Genomic DNA, 17,026 nt, shown 5'->3' on the forward strand with positions numbered 1-17,026 from the left:
AAAATAATCCTTCGTAGCATAAATACAAAATATCCAACTATCTTCATTCAAAACAAGTAGGTACATGTTATGATTGAGAAAAACAATCTGCAGAAAAGTGGCTCACATGCATTTTACTGTAAAATAATTAAGCTTATTTATGTCAAGAGGCCTTGGGAAAAAAAGAGAGCATAAACCAATTTGCATTAGCACTCTACCATCATCCCCTGCTTTCATTTCAATTAACAGACCAGCAGGTGCTCTTTGCAGTTAAAAAGATAAGCTATCAAGGAGGAGGATGAAGTTTTGGCTGACCTGTAGACACCATGGTTTGCCTGCTGATTGGGTTCATACCTCGCTGTACCAATTTCTGAGGTGTTAATTTAACTGTTCCACTCTGTCATGCAGGTCTCGGCCTTGAAAAATAAACTGAAAAAGCAGTCTACAGCTACGGGTGATGGAGTAGCCAAGGCCTTTCTTCGAGCACAGGCAGCACTGTTTGGATCCTACAGAGATGCACTAAGATACAAACCAGTAAGGCTTCTTTTTTTTTTCCTTAATTTGTAAGAGCACGGTCTCATGCCTTGCAAGAAAAATATGAAATGTTTTATCCCATTCTGAAACATTTAAAAGAAAATGTTTTAATCTGTGCTAAGAATGCAGTGGCAATTTTGAAGACACTACCACCTCCTGACGGTGAGTTATACTGAAAAATACTGACATGTCCCAAGTCAGCTGTTTTTTTATTTGTATCACTTTTATAATTTATTTAGCATAACATCAGATTGTGTTAATGAAACTACTTACATGCAGGTCACATGGTTTAATGTGGTGAAGAACTAAGAGGCTGTGTCTTTCAGATGTCATAATTTTTCACTACAGCAGTCTAGAGACATTGCTGTGTTTGAGGCTAGAATCTTTTTATTTCCTAGCAGAAGCCAGATAGGAGTCAAACATTCATCTCCTCTATTATACACTTGTCTTGATTCCACTGAGAAGTTAGGAGAACTGAAAACCCATTTCATCCCATCAGAACTTCAGAATTTTTATTTCTGAAGTTTTGCTGGTACTCAGTAGATTAATGTGTTATGGGCTTTCATCCTTTTTGGTTTATGAGGGTGGTACATATTGAGCTTATTAGTGATAAAATTATTTATCAGAAACAATTTAGAGATTCATTTCATCTTTCAGTCCAGATTCTTTTCCTGTGATATTTGCAAATTGCTGATAGTAGTTCCATTTGATAAAAATGCATTGAGATGACATTCACTGAATCAGATTCTGAGGATATGATGATTGGTGGTCTGATGGATTCAGATAAGTATTGAGATTTGATAGGAGAAAATCATCCTTGCTTGAGGCATCAAGTTTGTAAATATGGTGGGTGTGTGGGTGCATGGATGGATGCTTGTTTGGGGGTGAGGAATGGTGTATTCTGTTGTTGGGTAAGGAACTATGTGATATTCCTTGACGGAAACGGATAGGGTAGTTATTAATTCCAGATGAGGCCTTTTCCTGGAGGACACATTAGAATACAGTATGGTACGGTCTTCCTTCCACCTAGCTGCTTCTCTTACAAATAATCTTTTTTGCTGTGAGCATTTTACACACTAACTGTCTGTGCCACTGATGACCACTGTTATGGAGATGAAAAGTAACTCATGCAGAAATGACATAATGCTTAAGGATTTAGTTCAGATATTTGTGTTTAGCAGTCATTATAGTTTTCTTATGATATGGAAAGCCAGTTTGCATATTATAGTGAAATGATTGTACCTTCTTTCAAAACCGTTAGAGTTCAACACAGTACTAGTTTCATTAAAACAAATAATTTGAACAAAACAGATGTAATTTATTTCATAGTGGCATTACCTGACATTGCTTCAGGAGAGGTTATGTAATTTGTCCCTTAATCTAAAGGTGAGGACACCGGTCCAGGTCAATTCACGGAAGCTTGCAGTAAGAGCTGTTAGGTCAAAAAGTGTCTTAATCTACATTAGATACATGCAAACAGAATGATGTCAGTCTGGTTGATGTCCTTACCTCTGTTCTGATGAGAAATAGACTCCAGTCAATCCTTTGTTTTGGTAAGTTTGTTGAACTGAATATGCAAGTTATTTAGCATTCTGGTTAGCATCTCTGTTGAAATAAGCTCTCCTTTTATACTTTTTATTTCAGTTTATCTGTTGGTATATCTGAGATATATACATTTGCACTGTACTGGAAGTAGTGCACCATGCATCATTTCAACTGGCAGACATTTGTCTAGGTGACCTTTGCAGTCATTCTTCCAGCATTATTTCCTTTCCTTTTGTGTTTGGTTCTTTTTTTTTTCTCCACTGATTTCATATCAGAGAAGATATTTATGAAACCATTGTGTCCTGATGGGTTTTTTTTAATGATAATGTTATTTCAGAATATTTTAACAGGCAGAAATCTGCTGGCAAATACCAGCATATCTTGGATTGGCATCAACTTGTCCAAAGACAAAGCATATTAAAAAAAAAAAAAAAAAAAAGTAGTTGTTAGTTTGAACTGTGTTCACATAGTTTTAATTTAATATTTTACAGAATTTTTGTTGTGATAGAAAAATCTGTTAGAAGCTGAATTTGCCCTGGATTAGTAAAAACTAAGAGGAGCTGTCACATGATTATTTAACTTATTTTACATGTGCCTTTTGAATTCAGTGTAATGCATTGTGAATTGGTAAATTAAAAAAATCAAATCAGAATTGGCTGTATTACAACCATTTGTCAGGAGTCTCAAAACTTGTGAATTGTTATTGCAAAGAAAATGCTACCCTTTGCTTTGGAGTCTGTAGTGCTAGATCTAATAAGAAAATCTAAACCACAGCTATGGACTTTATATTCTTTCAGGAGCTCAAGTAGTAGTCATGTAGAAAGTTTGCAGCAGGTATATTTAAATGGGAATATTTTCTGTATAGGTTTGAAATACTTTTGCTATAAATAAGCTTGTCATATTTTCAGAATCAAAAATGGAGAGGTTTTGGGGTACCGTTTTTAGGATCACAAACATGCTGATGAAAAATAAAATATATTTGGATAGTTATCGATTACTTCTAAGTTTAAAAATATGATTAAGTGAACTGTTTTCCTTGCAACAGTGTGTTCTGAATGATTTTAAATTGAAACATGAAACAACTGTCATTAATATTCACTTTGAGTAAAGAACAGCTTTAATAGTGTCTGTACTCATCCAACACTTCTCTTCACTCCAAACGCTGTTCATCACACTGAACATTCATTCTGTACAACTGTTTGTTTTCAGCATAGGACAGATTCTCCGTGGTGTAGCAATATGTCTTGAACAAACGTCTAGCAATTATTGAAAAAAAATGATTGGTGAAAGGGAAAATGGGAAGCTTCTGAGGTCTTGAAAGGAGTTCATGGGACTCTGAAAGACCATATGGAAAATTTGTCTATTCTAATACAGACAGGATATATGGCATGTAATATATAAAGGTGATAATATTTTTTTGTGTAATGATAATAAAAAACTTAATCCAGGAAAAAGTTTCCAAGAAAAGTGGAAATAGTTGCTTTTTTCTGATTTAATTGTGACACTGAGTTAAAGAAATTGGTCAAATTGATCTAACTGCCAGAAGTATTTTTGTAATATGCTACACTCTACATTAGCAAATAATGCATAATTGGAGTGTATCTGTAGAGCAAAACAGTACAATTGGTGCTGCAGACCTGACATCCACACAGTGTGCATTTCTAGCTTTATTGTGGTTGTTCTTTTAGTCTGGTGTGGAATACTGAATACCCATAACTAGCTGGAGTTAATTCTCTGCTTTAGTTTAATCCAGAAGGCATCCAGTTCATAGCAGGTGGGGATGATTGAAAAAATTGCTTCACTGTCATTGATAAATGTCAAAAAAATAATACAGAACAAAATGCCATCAGTGGAATGGTGATGATTATGTTTTTGTATATGGTCTCATTCACGTAGAGGGCTGCAATCCATTTTGAGATGTTGGGTGAGATGCTCTGAGAGGGGAATGTTCATGGACTTTTTGGGGGTCTCCAGCAGGGGCAATGAGGCCATTCAAACTGGTTTGCTGTAAGGAGCCCTAGAATATAGAAAGACAAGTGGTCAGTGCATGGTTGTACTCACCCAGCTAGCAGCTGCAGTGTGAGCCATCGTGCAATCTGCAACATCAGTGACTGCACACAGTTTTGATCACAAGAGTCTAACCCTGCTGAGGCATTGCAGTGGTCAGAGTGTTGTGAGATAGGTGCTTTTTGTGTCACGTAAATGCATATGCAAACCCAAATTGTGTTTGCTTTGGGTGGTCACAACTTAGTCTGGAACCTTTTATTGCTCCTGTTTTCTTTAGGTAGTCCAGCATTTGGGAATTTATCATGGAATAATAATGCATGTTCTGTGTTTCAGAATTGCGTGCACAGGTGTGAGATAGATACAAAGATTACAGTTGGGCAGTTTGTGTCATTTTGTCGATCAATGTGTGTGCAGTGTTGTGTTTTTTCTAGCTATTTTGCTTTATGCATTCTTCATGGGTGATTTTTAGGCATCCTTCCTTATATCAGACAAGAACCACCCCAGTCAAACATTTTAACAAATCTGTGATGGCTAGGGAAAATGGGCCTTATACATGTACTTGTGCAAACCTTGCAGATGAAAGCGAAGACTAGTAAATTTTTTCCATTAATCATATACAGTATGGTCAGTTAATAAAACACTATATGATATAAAGAATTCTTAAACAGGCAATATTCCCAATCTATGTTTAGAGAGGGAGAGGTAGGTAAGAGAATGAGGAAGCAGTGGAAAAATAATGAATATAAAAGTATTTACTATGTTAGAGATTAATTTTAACATCATCAGGAAAATAAGCAAAGCAGAAAAGTTGTTTGCTCCTAAGCAGCAGACATCAGGAGGAAATCCAGGTGTGATATTTTTATTTTTGAAAAAAGGGAATTCATCATGGCAAGACAAAGACATTTCAAATGTATTTCAGATAAACAAATCTGCTTACTTTATTACACATCAATTACAAGATTATGGAATATAAGCAACAGTAACTTATTTTCTACCTTTGAAAAGTTGTCTTTTCTTCAGGATTTAGCTAGCAAAAGATGAAGTCGTTGAACAAATCCCTTCTTTTGGGGAAAAGGTCCTCAAATCTCTTGATGTTAAACCAAAAGAAATAAACCCAGGATAGCTTTGTGTTAAGTTATGATGGTTATAACATCACTCATCAGAATTAAGAGATGAAGAGCAAAGGCTAATGGGTTGCTCTGGAATGCTCAGCAGTAGGAGTTCATGGTCTCATCAGCACGCCGGGGATGCCGAGATAACTTCCACCTTGAAGATAGCACAACCTGTCAGACCTCATTGTAACTGAATGCTAACTGGAGTGCTTTGGGCCTATATTGACACTATTTTAAGTAGTGACATCGGCTCTCCAACAGATGCATGTATTGCATTCAATATGCAGTAAATCAAAACAATACAATTAAATGTTATGTTAGGAAAAAAAAAGATATTTTAAGATTCAGAATGCACCTGAATTAATTGAGAATGCATAAGTAGTGATTGTTTATAATTGAGTTTTGAAATGAAACCTTTTGAGGACAGGTATCTCTTGAAACCGACATTGACTTGTTTACCTTTCCCCCAAGAGTTAGGCATAGAAATTACGGCAGAGTACAGAAACAGAGAAAGAGTAATGAAATGCCAGAGGATAGCTTGTGTTTAGCCACCCTGTGTAATATTTGTTATGACTATTGCAACTTCCATAAGAATTTTATTTTACATGTTGAAAACCATATTGTTTAATTTGTCTGAAGGACTATAGTCGTCCTTTATTGACTACAGATTAGTATTAATAAGAGTTGTTGTAGGATTTAATTGTGTCTATAAGAAATACCAGCATATCTGAATCTTTTTTGGGAGGTAGATTACCAGAAATTTGCAGATTTCCGAGAAATTTGTTTGTAATTTTAAGTGGCACCTTCCTGAGTAGAATCATCATACTTAGTTATCTCCTGGCCCTTATCTCTGGATGTCGTGACAGCAGATGAAGTTGCAGCTTTTTAATTCCTTGATTTTAAACTGGGGAATTTTAATATCAAAATGAAAATGGTGTTTAAAATCTTGTGATGGTTTGTTGGTTTGTTTTTTTTTTTTTTAATAAAGTATACAAATCCAAAGAAGCTATGTCCATACCTACGTAACTTCTACTCTTCATGTAATAAGTGAGAGCTACAATATTAAATGGTATTAATTATAGCAATAGTTGATATGAGTAATCTCATGCTAGACCAATATGAATGTTTTCTGAAGAATAATTTAAAAGTTTGTACTTCTTGTTCAAGTTAAACATAACTAGATTTAGAAAGCACAAATATATCTTCTAATCTAGATTATTTTTTCTTTTGAAATGATCATGCTGTTTTAGCTCACTGTTTTCACGTTCTATTGAGGTCTGTATAAATAGCTTGCTTAAAATGTGAATGTAGCTTAGAGTAAGAAATTCCTGCTGTGTGTGGCAAGCTATGAAAAGAGAAGAAAATTCTATAGCAACTGTTGTTAAAAGGACAGATATCTTGTTTGGGCATAGATTATTTGGTCTGAGTATTAGCTGTCTACTTTTCAGTATGGAGTCCCCACTGGGTTTTGATCGAACTTGTTTTGAAAGTACATTGTAGATCAATACGACAGGGGCCATTTGATGGTCTAGTAGTTAAATAGCAGTGGAGCATTCCTCCAAAACTCAGTTTCTAAAGGTACCTGGTTGTATTTGCAGAAATAAGAATGTTATAAGATTTATGTTAGAAAACTTCTAGAGCTTTTTTTTTTTTTATATTGATGCAATAATTTATTTTAAATAACACTTCAAAAGGCTTCATGTTTACTGCAGTCCTCTTTAAGGGTTTGTAAAAGTTTTATTTGGGAAACAATTTTGTTTTTCAGAGCCTTGAACAAGTAAAAAAGCTAGTAATTAATTATATTATTTAATGCAATTTCAGTAAAGCTACAGTAGATACTCTGAGAAAACTTCATTGTGGAATTTCTACAGGTTTCAACAGATTTTCTCTTTTTCATGACTAGCTCCTAGCTTTAAGGAGCTTTAAGCCTACTCAAATTTTTAAAGTAATATTGCTATCAGGAGGTTCAAATAACATAGATGACTTTCGGATGTGAACTCTTTGTAGATCTTAAACAAATTTTCAGCTAAGGAATAGCTTTGGTTATTCTGTCTCCAAAGTGTACTGATAAGGGAACAGATGCACCAATGCATGAATGCTTACTAAGTATCTGAAGCATCCAGTGATTAAAGGAAAGTATTTGGGAAAATATTACAGCCATGCACTAAAAATGTGTGTTGAACTACCATTTCCTGGTGTTCTGTTACATGGCTTGAGCAGGTGAAGTGCCATCAAGTAAAACTATCTGACTGCTCTCTCTTCCCAGGCTGATGTGAAAGGGAGAGTAAGCATGCTGTGAGATAACCTCTCCTTTTTTGCTTTCATCTTTCCCAAGACAATTGGGAAAGTGGCAGTGGAGGCATAGGTTAGTTTTTATTTTTCTAAATAGTATATTTTGAAAATACTATTTTCTCTCTTTGGTCCTAAATGTAACATTTCATAGTATGTCATGAGCCATTGTCTAGTCAGTTCTGCACTCCCACAAAGTCTCTGTATTTCCAGAAATCATTTCTTTGTGTAGCAGCAACAGCAACAATAACAACAAAATATAAATAAGTTGTTGTTATCATTTGCTGCCTTGAAATTTTTCGGAAGAACGACAGAACTGAGAAGAGAGTCTGCCCTCAGGAATGCTATGTCTTGTACCACCATGTCTCACTGGAGACTATTCCATTTGTTTTGATGCACTTTGAATTTGCTAAGTAGCTTGGGGTCATCTTCTTAAGACAAGGGTCTTTAGGAACTCAAGAATAGCTAATGTAAAGTGGGTCAGGAAGGCAGTGCTATTTAAAGTACCACGCACATTTCAAGCTACTTGGCAGATCCAGCATGTCCTGCATGTGTAGTGTTCAGTTATCTCAGGAGAAGTAGTAGGTGGGGTAACTTGGGTGCTTCTCCTGGAGACTTGATTGACACAGTGCCATGTATTGTACTGAGATAGGTTTGCATATCACAGCATTCCAGCTACTCTGTGAAAGGGGAAGGATTATGTTAGGTAAATATATAGCTTCTAGCTCTTCCAGTGAGATTTCTTCTCTAAAATCAGAGGTTCCATAAAGAAGTAAGGATGTAAAACTTAAAAAAAAAATTGAACATGAACTTAAGTACTTTGAGTAGGATTGGACCTCTTATAAGAGAGACTTAAAAAGAGGGAAGCTTTTGACAGTATAAGAACAGGATTTTAAAACCACATCACCGTGTTTTTACTGCAGCATTTCCTTGGATCATATCTATACCATTTAAAAACAAAGTGCAAGGTGTAAAGAGCAGTTGAAAATGATTTAAAGCTACTCCACCAAACTCACCTGGGTCACATGCAGAAAACGGTTTGTGATATTCTGGAAGCACATAACTGCACAGTCGGCCAAAATGATAGGAAAATGCATGAAGTAGCACGTGCAGTTAAAGTTGAACAGGGTTAGGAGCAGAAAGCTGTGGTGATCATGGGCATGAATAAATTTGTCTTTAAAGTGGCTAACGGAGCTATTGTGAAGATCAGTATAGCAGCTGTCTGATCTTTTTTTCTTTTGAATGGCTGAGCTGTCTTTTATTGTGTCATGGGACTGCACTGTATATGTAGCTTTCAGGTGGTAAAATATTCTATGGTAGATTTAGGTGTGGCGTTCTGTTGGATTCCAAATTTTATGTCCTTGAGACCTTTGGTAGTTGGTTGTAACCTGGTAATTATTTTGGTTTTGTAAACTTGGGTGAGAGGCCTTTTGGCTTTATGATTAAATTAGTTCATGTACCTTGATCACTACACAAACTTTGTAATGTACCTATTGTTCATCTGGTTATGACAAAGCACTTCAAGTATTTATGACAAAGTATTGACAAGAATTACAGAGTTGGAGAGAACACACATCAGAAATGTCCAGTGGTCTGGGCATATTGAAGAGAGCAAATTTTAAATTAAATTAAGGAATAGTATAGGAGTCAATTTAATTGTTCATAAATAAACTTATTAGCATGTTTTATTTTTAAATTAGTTCTGTTTTCACTAATATATTTTTTAACCAAACAATTTTCAGTAAATACTTCTTTATCATCTTTCATCATTAGCGTGTTTTGGTGCAGGGTTTTTGATAACTATAGACTATGCACTTTTCCTATGTTGGGGAAATATATTTTATTTTATTAAATTGTAATCTCATCTGCTCAGACTTTCTCCATAACAGGTTCCGGAAAGTTTGTAGCTTTTGTTTAGTGCAAAAATAAAATAAAAGTGTATTTCAGTAATTTCCTGTTAAATCATCTGTATATTTATCATCTTCTCATGTTTTGGTAGAATAAATATAAAAAAAATTCAGTGCAGATACATATTTTTTGACTGAATTATCATTTTGATTTACTAGTATTTTTGGTTTAGCATGCCAGAGCATCAGAAAAATCCTGAACAATAATGCATGTTAAATTATTTGAAGCAGTAGGCCTCTTTCCTCAACATTTTAACCACTTCCTTGAACTTCTAGGCCAGGTTGGACGGGGCTTTGAGCAACCTGGGCTAGTGGAAGGTGTCCCTGCCCATGGCAAGGGGGTTAGGACTAGATGAGCTTTAAGGTCCCTTCCAACCCGAACCATTCTATGATTCTGTGAAATTTTTAATGAAGAGTGGTATAAAGGTAACATGAATTAAATACAAACCACTTTACTTTTTCCTTATAATGCGTATTTTGTAGACTGACTTCATAAACAAGAGGTTCAATTGCAGTATGTATTTTGAGAACTATTTACTTATTGTATGAAGATTTCGTGCTTTTTTTGTTGCTGTCTGTGTCTTTTTAATTGGCTGCATATTTATCAAGATTGCTTGAAAGGGAATATTTATGTGTATTGACTATTAATAAATAAATTTGTAATGGAGAATGTTAAATACATCAGCATATTTATATACTCTAGTTACCATCTAACTTCTTCTGTTTAAATTTTTTAGGGAGAGCCTATAACTTTTTGTGAGAATAGTTTTGTGAAGCATCGTTCCAGTACTACTAAGCAGTTCCTGGAAACTGCTGTTAATCTTCAACTGTTTAAACAGGTATGGGAGGGTAAATGACCCACGTTTAATCATTTCCTCTTAAAATATATCCATATTTAAATTCATTCTCTTTTCTGTCAGCTTATTAAACTCTGGGATAAATTATAAGTACAAGAACTTTGCATACAGATGGTCATACCAGTTTTGTTGTATTTTTAAATCTTTGGTTATAGTTAAAAAGAGTGGTGGTGGTTGTGGTAAACTCCACAAAAAAATAACCCCAGGGTGCAGAGCCAGTGCAGCGTCTCTGCAGAGCTAGTCATCTAAACAAGAAAACTCATGGGGTCTCCAAGCTTGATGGTTGAACTTCATTTTCAGTTCTCTTGGCTTATGACCAAAGAACCTGAACAACATAGTGGTTACTTAAATTGGACTTCAGTGGTGTGTTATTTAAAAACTGGATTCATACTGTAATTTCAGTTTTCATTGCTAGGATTTTTGAACTATGCACACAGAGAATCTTACAAACCTGAGCCGCAGGGGTGGCCTGAAGAATATTCTAGCTAATCTGTTAAGGAAGTTTTTGAACTAATAGAGAACAAATTGTTGAATGTCTGGCACAGCTCAGTAATGGGTTCATTACAGTGTTGGAAATGAATTTTTTTCTTTTAGTTTTATTCTGTAAATCTTTTAACCCTTTTCATGACATGATCCCATTGCATCAAAAGCGTGTTAAGAAACTTATTACTAGATTTTTAGGAAAATCAAGGAAAATCTGAATGAAATCGGAAGACTCATAAAAGTATATATGTGCCTGGAAATATCTGGAATAACTGAGGCATGGGAATTCATGTTTAAATAATCTGGTGGACTTCTCTGAAGATATACTACCATGATATATAAGGGCAATTCATTATATGTACAATCTTCTTATGTTCAAAAAACAGGCTAGTGTCTAAAGATTTTTACAAGGAAGATACTTTGTAGAAGTTCTGTGAAAATATGTTTTTCCTAATTGTATGAAAGTATTTTGTGTGGTCGTAGAATTGAGCTCATTTAATTTTACTGTGTTTTATTTTATATTATAACAAAAAATAAATAAAAATATAAAATTATAAAGAAGAAATCTGAAACCTTTGGAAGTATCTATCATGTATGATTGAAATGGAAAGAAGTAATGGAGTAAACAGTTTTGTTCATCTCAGTGCGATAAGCTAGCATGAAACTTTCTCAATAGCAAGCTGCCTACAAGCAATGTTTCTACATTGTTGTCACACTACTGCTACTAAAGCAGGATCCTCAGCTGTATGAAAAAGGTTTAACTCCACTGAAATAAATGGACTTGTCAGTGTGGCTCTGTACATACTCATTACATTTTAATATGTGTTCAATTAAACAGAATCAGTTTACAGTTTGTTTATAGCTTGTTTTAATTTTATTTCAACTAAAGGAAATTATATATTTTAGAGGATTAGGAAATAGTAACAATTTTGATGATGTGTGTGGTTTAATAGTAGTAGTAGGTTTTTTTTTTTCATTTCTCTGGTTTCTGTTGTGAAGGTTACTCCTACTTTTTCAGCTAATCCTTAGCCCAGCTGCATCTTCTCCAGTTTTTCCCACTAACAAATGAGCTGTTTTCAAAGTTGTTTGTATTCACAAAGGCTAAACTGCATTTTATTCTGTTCTGGAAAATCTTTTAAGCAGAAAATAGTTCTTAGAAGCAGCCTTAAACCTAGACCAAGCAGAAAATAGGTACTTTAAATGCCCCTTTTTTGTCATAACTGATGAGTAAGCTTTATTTGTGCCATTTTATAAAATCCTTCCTCTGTCCTTTTTTCTTCGTAGGTTTTTAGTCTCCCTCTCCTCCCTCCATTAAAACATTTTAATTTCTCTAACCATTCTTTTAATTTCAGAAATTGTATCTTTCCACCAAAGTACTAGGAAGTCACTGCTGGAATAAATTGTGCAATTAATTCTTTGTGTTACTCCCATTCAAATTATTTTGATCTTCAACATCATCAGTTTTTACTTTGTATTGCATTTTGATGTGCGTTCTATTAATGATATTCCCAAATGTATTAGCACATGCCAGTTTTTTGTACCAAAATCATTAATTAACCTGTAAATAGGATCAGTCCCAACACTTATTCTTAAATACCATGAGCAGTGACACTTACAGCCTGACAGTTTTGCTTTCATTACAAGCTGTTAATCTCCTTTTTGGGGCAGTTCTCATCCAACCAAAGGTTCAGGTGTCCTGTTCAGGTACCCTGCTTTTATTTCATCTAGACTGGTATTTTGAGGCACATGCAAGAGGCTTTTCTATGATACAGGTGAATTGCATTTCATTTATTTAGAAAATTAATTGTCAGAGAATCTGTGAGAGCCAATGTTTTGATAACTCATATGCTACATTTTTCCATTTACTCATTTACCATTTTTCCCCAAAAAATCTATTGGTAAGACTCATCAAATTGTTAAGGGCAAACTGACAGATCAGTAGTTATCACAACCTTTGTTTTTTAAGTAATGGTACTGTTATTCTTCAGCTGCGTTTCCTTTACCTTGATAGACTCATGCATTTATTTTTTTTTACTTCCAGATATATATGCTGGTTTCCTTAGAATCATGTAACAGAGATCTAAGGGGTTTGTTTGACTCAAGTTTTATTTGTCAGGTACTATAATGTCCATTTCTGTATCCCATTTTCATTAACACTTGATTTTTGTTCCCTTATTCAGCATCATAGTCTTTCCTGAAAATTGAGACAGGATATTTTTGGTGGGGACCATGCTCAGATTATCTTTTAGCCTCAAATCACTCTCTTGGATTTATAAATTATGGAGATGTCTTTTACATCAGGTTGATGACTTCACATTTTTGTAAATGGAAAGTACTGTTTATATTGCTCTGAAACAGAATACACCAAACAGTCTATGCAAAACATGTATTTTCCAGGAATTTGTAGAAGTAAACTGTGATAAATACCCTGACATGGATCACAACTATAGGGACATATGAAGTTCAGTTTGCTGCAATTTGCTGGCTTTAGTTTTCTAAAGCTGTCTTCTGCCCTGAATAGATTTAATTTAAAAAACTCTGGTTATCATTATTTTTAAACACTTAGGAAATTTAATTGTATAAAAATACTTTTCTTAAAAAGAAAACTATTACTGATATATTAAATATCCTTATTTCCTGATTAAATATTCTGTATGTGACTTTATTTCTTCAGATTAAATGTTTGTTTCCTTAGACTTTATACTTATGTTACTTATTTTTTCACTTTTTTTCCACTTCTTTGATATTTGTTCTATAATGTATGCCATTTGTTAGCTTTTTCTGAGCCTTAGAAAGGCTCCCCTTTAATTAGGGTAACATGGAAGGTAGCTAATACTTATTTCAAGGTGCAAACATAAGCAAATAATAGTTGCATCTTACAAGTCAAATATTTCAGTTGAGTGTCCAGGAAAAATGCTAAATCATTCTTGGAACTGGCATGAAACCTAATACTAGACTGTCTCATTAAATAATCTAGTTGTATAAGTAATGTAATCTGCAACACTTATTGGGATTTGTTCCTAAAATGGTGGAAAGTGTTCACTAGAAAAATAAATAATGAATGCTGGATTAGGACTTGAAGACTCTTAAGTCTTTGAAAAGTGTCAGTAATTTCAAATTTCATTTACCAGTGTTAAGAATTGAGCTGTCTTCTTGCAAACTATCGAGCTGTTATTCTGTGGAAATTACATTTATGATGTTTTCTTTGCTTCTAGCAACTTTTTGTTTCCAAGAATGGATGAATTGACTTGGAATTTTTACTCCTGCCTAAATAAAATTCTTGGTTTAGTCACAAACATCATCTTTCTTCCCCCACCCCACCCCCCTCCTTATCACCAGTTCAACAGGGTCTTCTGAAGTGGATATGTTTTATATTTTGGTTTTAGAATTCAAAATTATTTAAGGATTATGGTAGTTCTGTATTAAAATCCAAGAGTAGCACTGGAATTACTAGTTTTTATTTAAAAGCAGTAGTCAACCAAGGGCTCTCTGGTTCTCAAAGTGAATGCATTTCTTGAAATAACAGGCCCATTTTTTTTGAGGGAGGATAGGTTTGAAAATGGTAGGAGAAAACCATAAAGTGTATGTGTAATTCCACATGCGATTCTCTTCATGTAGCAATTTAAGTGCAACCATTAACAGTAAATTACTCAAAAGTAATAACTGCTACTACCACTACAAACACTTATCATTTCCTTTGAATAATGTCTCCAATATCTTTTTGCTAACAGTTCTGTTTGTCAGTATTTACATTAAATACTCAGTTGGAGTGATCCTCTAAAACCTAAAATTCAGTCAGTGTCTCAGCCCTCTGCTGATAGAATTTTACCAAATGATGAGTATGTCCATAAATCTTAGGTTAGTTTATAGTATGGAATGAATTCATAACTTTCCCAAAAGAGATAATGTCTTACAGTTCAAAGGCTGGGGATAGGAGGGGGGTGTGTGGGTTTTTTTCCACAGCAGTAGCTAAAGATGCTCTTATCTCTTTTTCTTACTGTGAAATAATCCAGTGATCCCATAGTGGTCTGACCATGAACCATCCTAATTGGAAAAAAGCCAACTTGGAGTAAAACGAAAAAATAAGAAGAAATTCAGACAAGAAAAGGAAAGAGAAAGAAATGGTTATCTTCGTGCTTGCCTTATTCTGGCTGCAGGAATTTTTGTACTCTGAGAAAGTAATTTGTTCCACGTCACTAGTCTGTTCATTGACAAGCATCAGATTGTTACTGACACTGTTTGGATAATCTGTGGTAAAATATGATATAGATTAAAAATATTATAAATAATTAATTTTGATTCATTCCTATGTACTGTTTAGTACCAGTGAATAACTCCTAATTCTTGCTAGAAGATGAACTGTGTATAATTGAAAAAACGCCTTCTCACTTTATCTCTCAGGCTTGAGTTAGCCTTTTGAAAACAAAAATGGAGGGGTTGCTTCTTGAAAGAATTTTAAACCTTTAATGTGCTTGTTGTACTTCTCTGAAGCACAGTAATTCTTGCAAAGAATGTATTCATTCCAAGACGTTTAATCATTAATTATCTTATTTTGACTTTTTCTAATGTATTTGGATCATTTCAGTCTTTGTAATATGCACTTATATGTAGCTGCAAATACATGTGCTGATGGCAGCTATAACCTCTGCATAAGGACAACTGTTGCAATATGCATTTGTAGATGCACCTAAGTAAGCGTTAGTGCTTAAAAGACACAAAAATGGCAGACAGATGTGTTAGAACTTAAAAATACAGTGGTGTCAACCCTGAACTGTGCTCAGTCAGGTAAAGAGGGTCTTAGGGGCCTGCCTTGGCATTATGCCTTGCTTTGATTTGACACTTTGTGTCACGTTCCCATACTGTTAAATGAAACATCCTTTGAGTAAGCTTTCACACTGCCAGTCAAATCCAACCTGCTGCTACCACCATTTCTGAAGCCAAGACACAGCCTTCCTCTGCTATTTCACTGGATGGTTCTGCTACAATTCTCCCTCATATAGAGTCATTCCTTATAGAGTCATTTTTCATGTGGAAAACATACACTTTTAATGAACCTCAAGTAGACATTGTAGCCTATTGTTTCTTTGAACTGGGTGTGGTGAAATATTTCCAGTTACTCTACAGGTATTTTTTGTGTACAGCAAATCAGTTTGGACCCGTTGATGCATACCCAGGAAGGGATACAATAGAGTGGTTTGTTTATGTTGTTTTGTTGATAATACGAAGTGAACATACAGTTTCACAGCAGAACATCAGAGAACGTCTCAGTGACCTTTATATGATTGTGATTACAAATGTGAGCTACCATTTGTAAGGAAATAAATTCATATATTTTCATGCCATTAGAAAAGCAAGAAAAGCTTGAAAACTGTTAAAAATATTTCTGAACAAAAATGTGTAGATTTTGCATAATATAATTTACTTGATCAGTATTAAATACTCTGACATTTCTGCTGCTCATAGTTGCAACTGCTCTTGCAAAATCCATCTAAAAGCAGTATATTATCCTTAAGCCATATATTGTCTTGAACATACATATTCCATTATAAGGTACACAATTAGAACTGTAACACTGTAAAGAACTAGAAGGGCCAATAAAGTGGGACTTTTTTTTTTTTTTTTCCAGTTTATTGATGGTCGTCTATCAAAATTAAATGCAGGAAGAGGATTCTCTGATGTTTTTGAAGAAGAAATCACAGCAGGAGGCTTTTGTGGAGGTACAGAATTAATTGGAATGTAATCATTGATACTTCTTTGGGAATTTTTGAACATGATGATGTCCTCACAATGTCCTGTAAATTTTAGAAATCATTAATCTTGTTAGTGCTTCATTGTTTCCATTCATTCTTGGAAGGATTTTAGCCTTTAAAAAAACACTTCTGGTACGTATGCTATTATGTATCTAGTTGTATCAGTATATTAAATGAAGATATGTTAGTTTAATCCAGTAAAATAATACTTAGATTTCAGTATATGATGAAATATGACTATATTATTTACATTTTTAACTGCATATTTATATAATATGATACATTCTGTGTAAACTGTATTTTTAAAATAATTTTGAAATTTATGCTGCTGAACTTCTTCTAGATCGTTGTTTTCTGTAAACATTTTTAATGTGGGGGGTTTTTTCCCTCTAATTATTTCTGCAGTGCAGAAATCAGAGAGGTTTCCTGAATTTTTACAGAAATTTGCTTTCTCCAGCAAATGTGTTACTCTAAAAAAGAGGATAAAATTTCTTACATTTATATATCATCTGAGAAGGGATAATGGAAGTTTGCCTTCTTCATAAACCAAAATATATTCCTTG

General features: G+C 34.3%; 1 protein-coding gene across 1 annotated transcript in view; it reads left to right on the forward strand.

The window, feature by feature from the left end:
• The window catches only part of DENND1B (DENN domain containing 1B), a 162,302-nt gene that overhangs the window by 119,739 nt on the left and 25,537 nt on the right, over positions 1-17,026 (forward strand). Inside the window, exons 14-16 of the mRNA XM_074908223.1 lie at positions 388-513; positions 10,111-10,212; positions 16,340-16,430. Of these exons, the coding sequence (XP_074764324.1) occupies positions 388-513; positions 10,111-10,212; positions 16,340-16,430 (319 nt within the window). The remainder of the gene's footprint in view (positions 1-387; positions 514-10,110; positions 10,213-16,339; positions 16,431-17,026) is intronic.

This window comes from Athene noctua, chromosome 5 (assembly GCF_965140245.1).
Source record: "Athene noctua chromosome 5, bAthNoc1.hap1.1, whole genome shotgun sequence".
NCBI classification, from domain to species: domain Eukaryota; kingdom Metazoa; phylum Chordata; class Aves; order Strigiformes; family Strigidae; genus Athene; species Athene noctua.